This window comes from Lygodium microphyllum, chromosome 28, assembly GCF_053477565.2.
Source record: "Lygodium microphyllum isolate KBCC chromosome 28, Lygodium_microphyllum_v1.1.10, whole genome shotgun sequence".
In the NCBI taxonomy this organism is placed as follows: Eukaryota; Viridiplantae; Streptophyta; class Polypodiopsida; order Schizaeales; family Lygodiaceae; genus Lygodium; species Lygodium microphyllum.
Window position 1 is genome coordinate 70,575,988 of NC_141162.1, and position 12,270 is coordinate 70,588,257.

Genomic DNA, 12,270 nt, shown 5'->3' on the forward strand with positions numbered 1-12,270 from the left:
AAAAAGCCTAAAGGCTTTTAATGGAAACGAATAGCTTTTTTAGGCCAATATTTTGGTTTTCAAAAGCAACGTTATCATCCTACAATGCCTACATCATCGAAGTAATTATTGATGTCGTCTTTTTTCCCTTTTGATTTCATATTAGTCATCGATTCTTTGCAAAAGGTGCGGTCATGTTATTGATTTAAAGAGTCTATCTTTTGCCTATGTTTCAAAATATGCTTGCATCGATTTGCCATGAATACCGTTGTCACGTGCCTATAGAATATGCCACCATCATTGTAACGATCTAAATTATGTTGCCTTCACGATCAAGATAGCTGCCACCTAGCACTATAGTGCCATCCTATGCTTGTAGCTTATGCAAAATATTAATTCATATTGCCTCCATCATTGCCTTCTAAAACGTTGTCATCCTGGCCATAATTAACAATGGACGTCGTATCAGACACATTTTCTTGTGGAATATGTCGTTATATGCCTACGAGAATATAGTCGCCAATAAGGCATGTGATCCATTCATACCATTGTGTTGTTATCAACATAATGAATTCCCCTATTTTCTCCATTTAGTATCCTTTTGAATTAGTATTATTTGCGAAGTCGTCAAATTGTTTGGCTTTCTGCTTGCACCACCAAACATCCCAAACCGTCTGAATAAGGACTCCTTAAACTATGCTTTTGGAGTAGCAGTAGTTGACTAGATGTGAAGCATTTGCTCAAACGGCATATCAAAATTCCTCTTATCTAGACTAGGCAATGCACTTTCAGTAGTTTAACTGATATCCTCATTTCAATTTTGAAGCACATCAGAAACCCGAGCCTAGTCATTCTCATCTTTTTTTTTTTCCTTCTAGAAAGTGTCCATGTTAGTTGTGGATTGAGGAACAATCCCCCAAATAATCTTTAATCTACTAAGGATCTTCCAAGCTAAGCCCATCGTCAGTGGATGTGCTTTATATATTTAGTAATGTTATGATCTCTTTCTGATAAATCTAGTCCTTAAAAAATAGTAATAACATCAATGTTTTGCTTCTGACCTCAAATAATTGCTAATCTAGCATTAACCATGTTGCTGCATCAACTTCCAAATTCAATCTTTAACTCTTGATGTGGAAACTGACATGATCCACTAGTAGGGTAAACATGCCACAAAATCTCGTGACAAGAAAAATTTCCATGCTACCTGTCTTTGAAATCCATGACTTGTGCTTTGGGTTAATCACTTCGAGAAGTGTTGCAATGCAATGTGCCCTATTAAGAATATGCTATGAAATAAAACTTCATGCCCAATCATTCATGATTTGAGAATTATGCAATGACGAATCCATGCTATGCAACCAATCAAACGATGCTCCACACAAAAATAATGTATGCACTAAAAAAATTGTGCCTAGCCTATCTATGTGTGCTCGTGCATCATGCAATATGCAAACAAAATTCTTAATGACACTAACTAATGAGTTTAAATTCCTAATGAAAAACTCTTCCTCAGGTTTGCAGTGGTGGATGTGCAACATCACGATACTGGACACCACGTAGAAGCCAATGTGCCCAAGATGGGTAGGGCACTCCCTTTGTGGGAACCTATCAACAAGGGATTTTTAGTTGGTGAAACTCCCACATTAGTTGGCTTCCCATCAAGGTGGCTTGGTCACCCATGCACCTCTCTGTCATGGGTCTTTCGCGGATCTAACTAGAGGGAGGTGATTCTCCCTCTTCCCTAGGAAACTTGCTTAGGTGCACTAGGGTGGGCTATGGTGCATGTAATAAGCAAGTACTTAAGTTTTTGATCCCTTCAAGCTCTACCTAGGTGGGTTATAGTGAATGAACAATGCGCTATATAGATACACACATGTGAGTTCCTTCACTATAACCTACACCAACTCGAAAAATTATAGAAAAAGCATGGATAAAGTTGACTCTATGGAAAACTTTTTTACTTTGATGGTGGAGCTACTAAGCATTTTACTTCATAGTGCACTTATTTTACATGCTTTGAGCATATCCTTGGGCACAATATTGCCACATGTCAATATCTTCTCTTGTCCTATTAAAGGAGTTGACCAAATTTTATTGACTACTACTATTGGAAGTATTTTCACACTTTCAAACACTTTGTATGGGCCAAAGATTAAAAAGAATTTGCTATTACATTTTGCACTTGCCAAGATTGGCTTGATTATCAAATTTATGGAAGACAAATGTAGTATTCAAGATCTCTCTTCAGTATGGCTATACAAGCTCAATAAGTGGGCTGTTCTCTCATATGATGATAAGAGTATTTCATTTGGTTCACTATGGCTACACAAGCTCAATAAGTTAGTCATTTTAAATGCAAAACATTGCATCCATGTTTTGATGTTGACAATTTTGTTAGTTTGCTTCTTCTTCACTATAGCTACAAAAATTTGACATGATGTCTTCATTATCTACTCTTGATATACCTATAGAGCATATTTATGGAGGTTGCATATTTGGTAAAGTATAGTGTGATTTCTTTTCAAGAGATGATTTAGGGAGAGCTATTTTTAAACTCCAATTTGTACACAGTGATATTTATGGTTTGATGGAAACCCTATCTTTTGGTAATTACCTATACTTTTTGACTTCTATTGATGATGGTTCCAAGCATGTATTAGTGTATTACGACTTTTATTGGTGATTACTCTAGGTATGTATCGATATATTTCATGAAAGCTAAGTTTGAATTGTTTTTATGCTTCTTCAAATAGTTTTTATACACGATTGAAAATTTCTCACTTCTAAAGTGAGCACTCTTTATTGGGAGTGATACATATTTAATGACTTTAATATATCTCTAGCTAAACCCGGGGTAAAACACTAAAGTACAAGTACTACCTATGCTACAAGGAAATGGTGTAATTGAGAATAAGAATGGCCCCTATATGATGTGCATTCAAGGCCTATTTATAAATACTTTATCTATCAAATTTTCATTTATAAAATATAGTCATTTTCTATTTAATCTATAAAGAACTGCTTGATATGGTAGCCTTTTATGTGTAAAAAAATATGAAAATGGTATTTAAAAAATCCCTTATGTTGAACCCACATGATACACATATATATTTATGAGTGATCCCCCCCTTTGCTCTCCTTGAGAGCTTATGTACTAAATAGATGTCCCACCAAAGCATTTTGCCACAAAGTTTTTGGCTTAAGACTATTTTATTTATAGCATATATCCTAAATAGATGTTGCATGGATGCACTACACTCTATATTGCATATGAGGCTTGGTATCACAAAATACTATATATTGCTCGCTTATTTGCTTTTGGTTGCCTAGCTTATATTTTAGTATTAATATAACAATGCAAAAAAGTTAATAAAGACTATGAAATGTATCTTTTTTAGTTGCAGCACTAAAAGTAAATGAAATATAATATATCATACACAAACTAGCCATATTCAATCAATAGAGTGATTTTGTGTTTGTAGACGATAATGTGTAACCTTTACTTTTATGTACCAAGGAGATAGATGTACTGTTAGAAGTTATATATGACACTTTATCACCTAGTTTAAGTGGTGGGTAATCAAATATAATACCAAATGAGACAACTTTTTACCCTATGCAAGTTTCTCATGAATCTATAGATCAACCTATTTCTGATGCAAATGTGGACGACATATTTCTTGATGAGAGCATATAGATTGGCCAATCTTAGGGCTATGCAAAAATAGATCCTCCAAATTTTGTGTGACAATAAATTGGAGACACCTTTGTCTACTTATTCTCATTGTAGCTCTCATAGTTCCTTTTATTCATCAAATTATTATGCATTGGATGTTTCTAGTATGTGTGATGTAGATGAGCCAATTTCTCATGAAGAGATAAAATTCGAAAAATTACATGGCTGTTATGTAATGTGAGTATAATGCTATTGTTAAAAATGCAATGTGGTTCTTATATAACCTGTCTCTTGGCAAAAAGGCCACTAAAACTAAGTAGGTTTACAAGTTGAAACAAAAGGTAGATGGTAATGTTGATTGATCTGAGGCTAGACTTGTGATAGAGAGTTATGATTTTGCTCCTACTTCCCATATGATGACCATTCATCGCATTTGTATGTTAGCATCTCATAATAGTTCAAATATATATCAATTGGACATTACAACTATGGTGATTTATGTGAAGAGATATACACGTTTCAACCTTGTGATTTATTTTAAAAGGAGTAGAAAAACAAAGAGTACAGATTGAATCCAAGGTATACTTAATACCACATGGTCTTTAGAATAGTCCAAGTGAGAGTACCTTCTGTATAAGACATGAGGGTGATATGCCTGTAATCATTGTGGTTCATATTGATGATATACTCCTTACTAGCCCTAATGAGACAAATATTATTGATTTTAGGACTCAATTAGACTTGGCTTTTGACATGTTAGATTTTGGCTATTGCATCATTATTTGGGAGTTAGTTCAAGTAGTATGATGGAGTTAACTTGAAATATTATTGCAAAGATTTCATCTTGAGACTTGCAAGCACCTATGGAGATAGGTCTAAATTGGATCCTTCATGATATTGAGGACTACTTTGATGCCTTTCTCTATTAGTAGGTTTTTGGATGCTTCATTTATGTATATATTATATGGTTTGACATCCAACTTGTAGTCTCATAGATGAGCAAGTTTGGTTATAGCCTAAACACTAAGTATTGGCATAAACTAAAGCATACTTTTTGATGTTTGAGTAGTCCTCAACACCTTGGGCTATTTTTATCCCAAGTAAGGATTACTATTAGACTAATAGTTATGACACTAGTATATGTACAAGTGATTTTTGCTTCACATTTGGTAACTTGTTATATTGTGGTTGAGTAAGAAGCAATCTACTATGGCCTCTCTTAGTTGTGAAGCTATGTACATAACAACTTTTATGATTACGCTTAAGCATGTTTGGCTCAAAACCCCTTTAGTTGATTGGGATATTAGATAGTCGTTTTCCATCACCATCTTCATTCTAATAGTCAAAGTACATTGGCACTTGCGTGGAGCCTAGTGTTCCATACATGTACTACACACATTGAGATGCATTATCATTATGTGAGGAAGAGACATGTGCAATAGAGATCAAATTGGTCTATGTGTCTCCTGAGAAGTCGAAGGCTTTTTGCATATTTTTGGGTTTTTTTCCCCTTGTGGATTGATCAAGAATCCCCGTCAAGCTTAGCACTTCCTTATGCTTGGAAAATTCCAGTCATTCAAGACTTTTCGTAAGATATATTTGTCTCGCTCTGGAAAAGATGCTCTAGTGTATGTTTTGCTCCACAACTACACAGTCCATTTGTTAGGCCTCTCTTCTTTAACTTATGCTCGATTAGAAAGGCTCTTGTTCCTACCCTCCATATGAACAGTCGATCTTGGAGAGGTAACTTTAGCTTCCAAATGTCCTCAAGCAACTTTGTCACTAGTTCTTGTAAGCACTCTAGTTTCCACACTTCTTTGCAGTTGATAGAGGATGGGGAGTCACTTAGCAAGAATCGCCTCTCAATCTTGGTACTTGAGCTTTTCGCTAGTTTTTTCTTCCCAATTACCAAATCAAGCACCTTGGAGGGGGTTGTATTAAAACCTGGGCCAATACTTCTTAGCTTGGTAGCCATAAACATCCAAGTAATCCTAAGGCAAGGAGATGGATTGTACCTATGGCATGCCTCATTCACAATCAACTAACATGCATTTTCCATCCGAGATTCTATCTTGTCTAGCCCCATTTTGACCAGTTTTAGTCCTCTTCTTTCTATCAATTTTGCTATTGGGTGGTCGAAGATCCAAAGCCAAAAGGCATTTGCCCCATCTTGAATACCTAGTAGGATGCTTGGAGCCTTGGCAATCCTCAAGGCTCGTGACTAGAGGATCTCCTCCCCCTCGACAGCCCAATTGCTACAGAGCCTTTTGCTACTTTTCTCTGGAATTTCACACATTATCTAAGACCAAGATACCTCTTGTTGCCATGATTCTAGTAAGAACTGGCTCGAAGTGACTGGCTTGCCATGGACTTGCCACGTTAGGTCTTAACAACTTGAATCCTCCTTTATTCTTGGGTTGTTTTAGAGATTGCCTTGATATTGGGGCTAATTATTTGCTGGAATTTCTCTTTTCCCGAGAAAAGATTTCCCACCAGCGTGTCTAATTTCTTTTGATTCCATGTCTTCTAGTAGACAATTGGTAGACAGCATGGCGTATAAGAATGTTTGCGTTATCTTAAGTTTTAGAGGGAGTGGTCAAGTCGAGCAATTCTTGACTTTCTTCCTCGGCTTGTCTAGAACCCACCTAGGTCTCGTCGCTGCATTTGCATCTATACCGATAGGAAATCCCAAGCACCTAAAACGAAATTCCGCTCGCCATTCGCAAGGAAAATTACTGAGGACTTACATTATTGAGAAGCTTACTGTTGCCGTATGTAGGCTTAGCAGTTCCATAGCTTTATCTTTAAACTTCCTTTGCTCCGCTTTAATGGACATGAGCCGATCATCTGCAGATAACCTTGCCCTAAGGGTTATGTCCCTTTATATCTTATGTCTTGCAGTGTGCCTTGGATGGCCGTTTGGCCCAGCAAACGGGAGGGGGCTAAGGTGGGTATCCCTACCTTATCCCTTTTTTAACTTCAAAATGTTCGAGAAGAGTAACATTGAAGCAGATAAAAGCCTTCCCTTGCTTGCCCAGCAGGTACGGGAGATTTACCAAGCGTGCATCAAAATTTCCCATTTTCAACATCACTTCCCTCATGTATGTCCATTTCACCTTGTCAAACGCTTTCTCTACATCCAGCTGCAACATCACTGCTTTTTGGCCTGAGACTTTGGCCCATTCCATAGCGAGCATTGTGTTCAACACATTATCTGTTAAGCTCCTGCCTTTAATCAATCCAAATTGGAACTCATTATCTGTCTTTGAATCACTGGACTGAGCCTACTACTTGGGACTTTCGTAAACAACTTGTATATCACGTTCATCAGTGATATTGGGCGCAGAGAGATCATGTGTTTGTGCATAAATGGAGCTACTCAGGGTATGCGCAAGCTAGAAGCAAGAAGATTGATGAAACCCTCTGCATCTTGTTTGTTAGCTACCAGATAGCTTGCTGTGACAAGTCGGCGAAGATGAACTTGCGCAGATAGTAGAAATGTAAGCAAGGTTAATGGCCTCGCAATGGCAGCTTAGACTGGTAACCTAACAGAAGTGCGAAAGGTCTAACAGATGTGTGGTCGTGGGCAACTATGAGGTGCCGGACCAGGTTGAGTCACTCTCGCATAGACAACATAATTTTAGAATAGGGCTTCGAAGATATTGGGTCTACAAGAAGTCACTATAACAAAATGAAAAAAAGAGCATGTATTCATACCCCTCAACTCCATATCGCGCAATGTAAAAGCAATCTAGGCTACTTTGGCCGTATGTAGATGGAATGCATCACCATATGCAGCATGTATGCAAGAGAACTCCAATTTCATTTATTAGGAAGCAAGGGTGCTTCTTAGGCTACGATATGAATTATAATCATTACAGCCTTTCATATGTACTTGTGATTGTGTACCTTATACAACTCGACAGGAGAAAGACAGCTGTGTAATACTAAGTCATGATAATATGCGTCTGCTCAGTGCTCCCGTCTATGCATCGTAACCCACCCTCCACTCGGTGCAGTCGGACATGCTGAGCTTAACACGAAGAAACAAGCTTCTATGCAGATGCTGTTCAACCCACAGCGATCATGGCTCGTAGGAAATGGATTTCGGCGGGCATCAAATCGTAGCGCCATCAATCAATATGCATAACGAGTCTCTCGTGTATCCATACAGCCGAATACATTTGCTTTTGACTTAGTAAGGACAAACGCTATCTTATCTTATGGTCAATGAAAAGGATACATGAAAATTGCATGTAAAAGTTTTGCAAAATGTTTTTACTGACAAAGGTTGGTTGTGAATAAATTTTTGGGAGTCTCCTTCTCACGTGCAAACTTCAAACTTGTGCAAGACGATGGTTGTGGAGGACTGTCAATATACTCAGGAATACTAATTTCAAGGAGCAACCTTTCACAAAGGCGAAAGAGGCTTCGGACTACGGAAACTCCCTGTGCTCACAATTGAGTTCTCTGGCTGTTTGTCAATAGGCCTCTAAAATGAATAAGGAAATTTGTCATACAGGACTCTTCATTTGGAGACTTGTAAATGTAACTTGGGGAATATGAATAACGTGCTAAGCTAGGTGGGATCTTTGAGTACATGCTAACTACAGTTTCAAGGATGGAACAATTGTTGTAGATGTGGAGCGGACCATAGATCCTTTATGTTTAGGGACACAGGAGAGCTTGGAGGGACTCAAGAAGCTCGTCAATTTTGGTCTTTGTCGACAGCCTACTGTAATCAGTTGCTCTATTCTCTTACTGTCGCTAGCCACGAGTCTTTGCAAATCTCCTGATAAAATTAAACCTCCAAGAATTTTCGATTGCAAAGAAGATGTATGAAACAGTAAATATTTTCAAATTTAAATGAATGTCCAAATGGCTTGCTTGATTCTTGTGTGAATATATATGAATAAGATGGTTGTGATGCTGATGCGAGAGGAGAGAGATATAATAATTATGTGGAAGAAAGGAAAAGGAACAGAAGGAAACAAGCGGGCTAGTGGTGGGTGCAGCTGGACAGGAGGTATCGGCAGTATCGGGAGCAGATGCAGCTGGTGGTGACGTCGTTCGAGTCGGCGGCGGGGCTGGGGGCGGCGGCGCCCTACACGGCGATGGCACGGCGGGCAATGTCGCGGCACTTCCGGGGGCTGCGGGACGCGATGGGCGGGCACATCCGCGCGGCCTGCGAGGCGCTCGGGGAGGAGGTGTCGAGCGCGGCTCCCATCCTGAGCCGAGGGGAGACGCCGCGCCTGCGCCTCCTCGACCAGCGCCTCCGCCACCACCGCGCCCTCCAGCAGATCGGCCTCCTCCAGCACCAGGCCTGGCGACCCCAGCGCGGCCTGCCCGAGCGCTCCGTCTCCGTCCTCCGCTCCTGGCTCTTCGAGCACTTCCTCCACCCGTACGTCCCTCCCCCCTCCCCCCGCTTTTTTTTTTTCCCTTCTCTCTCTCTCTCTCTCTCTCTCCTAATTCAATATTCAACAACAAACAACAACAGCAGCAGCAGCAGCATCATGTCATTGTCCCACCGAGGTATGTGTGTGTGTAGGTACAGGTACAGAGGGTTACCAAGTCAGTAATTACGTACGTAGTTTTCTAGTTTCCTTTTCTTACTTAATAGTCAAGTTCCGAATAAAGGGCATTTCCAGCTTCTACATCTAAAAGCTAATTAATTATTCATCCCGGCTTGTAGCTGACATGGTATGCTGCTTTCAGATACCCAAAAGACAGTGACAAACTCATGCTGGCGCGACTCACTGGTCTCACCAGAAACCAGGTGCAATCCTGGAGATCGTCGTAACCCTTGTTTCAATAAGTCCGGTTATACTTCACGGAGTGCATAACTGTGATGTGTGTGCTGAATATTGTCAGGTATCAAATTGGTTCATCAATGCAAGAGTTAGGCTGTGGAAGCCAATGGTGGAGGAAATGTACAACGAGGAAAAGAAAGAGCTGGAGCGAGAAGCAGCAGCAACGTCGTCAACAGAAGTGCTGCTGGCTAAAGATCACGGATCAGCGAACGCCGTCGATGCGCCGTCAGATCAAATATCGGGCGGCGGCGGCGGCGGAGCATTTTTCCAAGCTGGAGCTGGATTAAGGTGTGAGCAGATCAGCAGATCGACGTGTGTTCTAAGTGAGCAAGGCACAACGCGATCGACGTCGGACAAAGCCGATGTCAGCGGCAAACACAAAGTTTCTTTCCCGGCCTCCTTCCCTAACAACAGCTACACCGTCAGCCACAGTAGTTCCATACATCAGCTGTTGGGCGACGATGATGCAAGTCGGGCGCATTATATTGGCCGCGGCCAATACTATAACCAAATCGATGTGCAACCAGACATTACTGCTCTCGGTGGCGCTCTCACAACTTTCAACGACAGCTACAACCAACACAATCAGAACCATCGATCATATGCCACAGACCATGATCATCAACAGTTGATGAGATCACAACACGCATTACCTACTAATGTGGGCAATGTGCAGCATGGCTTGAACAGCAACGCCATTCTCCAGAATCATTCCGCTGGCTCGTTCATTAAGAACGGTGTGACCTTAACCCTTGGCCTCCAACAATCTACTGCGGATCAGCCGAACGGCTTTCATAATCATCATATTGGCGACATGCAACACCTATACGATGAGCCACGACACTCTGACATTCTCCGTTTCTCATGATTTCAATATGATGATTGTTGATAATTGTCCTTCAAAGTGGGCTTTGGTTTGAAAAAAATACTCCATTTTCAAGGTGTCCTAATGTTTTATCTTATCCATCGAATATCTAAGGATATGCGTCTATTTTGTCTAAATCTCGGGCGCTTACATCTCTAATTTACTCGTGCTAATTATAGTTACAAGGGTATATGCTTACTTACCTTGTCAAATCTTAACCATTAAATATATCTAGGCTTTATGTACGTGACAATTGTTAGAACCCTTGCTTGAAAGAATTGAGGTGACATGTACTTTTCATATCTTCCTCGAGTGAATGAAATTGTTCATAGCCATCAATTAGCCCAAATCTTATGACACCTTGTGCATGACCTCCTCACCTCTATTAGTTTCCTCTCAATTAAACAATACCACTTTTATATAATGTCGTGATACTAATAAGTTGCTCACATTATTGCATCACCCTTCCACATGCAAAGGTTCTTCCAATTGAGCACCTTGCAATTAGTTCTTGCTTCTTTTCTTTCAAAAGTGATGTGAAGGAGAACGCTATAATAAATGCCATATTGCCAATGAATATGAATATCACAAGTTATTGTATGAGATGTTGTAAGATGTTATGCTCATGAACCAACTTAGGAACAACCAAGGTAGTCCACTACTTCATATGGAACTCATTCCATTAGTTCAAAGCTTACATACATGACTTTACCAATGCATCAATATACAATGAGGGTTATCTTGATGTCTATATGAAGGCTTATTATACTGATGTCATAGAAAACCAAAAATCAATGCATCAATATCAAACAAGGGTTATCTTGATGTCTATATCAAGGCTTATTATATTGATGTCATAGAAAACCAAAAATCAATGCATCAATATACAAATGAGGGTTATCTTGATGTCTATATCAAGGCTTATTATACTGATGTCATAGAAAATCAAAAATCATGATTACTTGCTTTTTCTTGTTTGCATTCTCTCATGTCATGATTGCACATGGAGAAAATACCAATGTTAAGTTCTCGACACTCCCCAAATAGCCATGGTAAATTACTATAAAATAGCTATATAAATAGTGAGACTAAAATTAGAACAAAAGGGGTGGCTTCTTTGGAACAACGAGAATTTGCTAACATATAGTAGAGGTTGTTTTTAAGTTAGATTATTAGTGTTGACCTAGTATAGATGAAGAAGAGGGAGGGAAATTATTGAAATTAGAAAGTTTGATTGAGACAATAACAAAGAGGGAAAGACAAAGGGATGGAAATCAAGAGAGAAATTACTAATTATAGTTAGAATCACACCAATTAGAGGGTAAAGTATTCGCAATTATAGATTGTTCAATTTTGTATATCCTTAATGTTTGGTTGATGGTTATTCAAGCAACAAAAATTGAAATCAAAAGGTGATGAAAATAAAGAACATGTTATCATATAGGTAAAGTTATAATATACTTCTCGAAAGAGAATTTTATTTGCAAAACATGACTAGATTTTAAATGTGATTTGTATATTAATTAGAGCCTATGTAGTACAAAACACTCATTAGGAAAGTCTTGAGGTCTCAAATATGCCTTTTAGGATGTATAGAGAGAGCACCCTAGAGCAATGAGAGTAAAGCCTCTAGAAGGGAAGTTCTACTACTATACAAATAACAAAAAAATAAGTTTATAAATAAACATGGGTACAATATTATGAATTTTTCTTATGAATATTTATTTTTATTACCTTATAGTTGTGATTATGGCATCCTTTGTATTAATGATAGAGGGTCTCAGCCACTTTACATTAATGACATGTTTGTGGGATTGTATGATAATGACAATTGATATTAAAGTGAAATGACCAAAAAGCTTGGTGTTTGTTTTTTTCCCCTCTCTTATTTCGTTATTCTCAGAGGTAGCTTCTCTCTCTCTCTCTCTCTCTCTCTC

General features: G+C 39.0%; 1 protein-coding gene across 3 annotated transcripts in view; it reads left to right on the forward strand.

The window, feature by feature from the left end:
- The window catches only part of LOC148011582 (uncharacterized), a 77,821-nt gene extending 67,343 nt beyond the window's left edge, over nucleotides 1–10,478 (forward strand). For 2 of the 3 annotated variants that reach the window (XM_087670137.1, XM_087670136.1), the window contains exons 4-6: nucleotides 8,662–9,059; nucleotides 9,374–9,434; nucleotides 9,530–10,478. In XM_087670137.1, coding sequence (XP_087526263.1) covers nucleotides 8,662–9,059; nucleotides 9,374–9,434; nucleotides 9,530–10,336 — 1,266 coding nt within the window. In that variant the 3' untranslated portion in view covers nucleotides 10,337–10,478. The remainder of the gene's footprint in view (nucleotides 1–8,661; nucleotides 9,060–9,373; nucleotides 9,435–9,529) is intronic. The other variant, XM_087670138.1, reaches the window with a different exon arrangement.
- The last annotated feature ends 1,792 nt before the right edge of the window (nucleotides 10,479–12,270 follow it).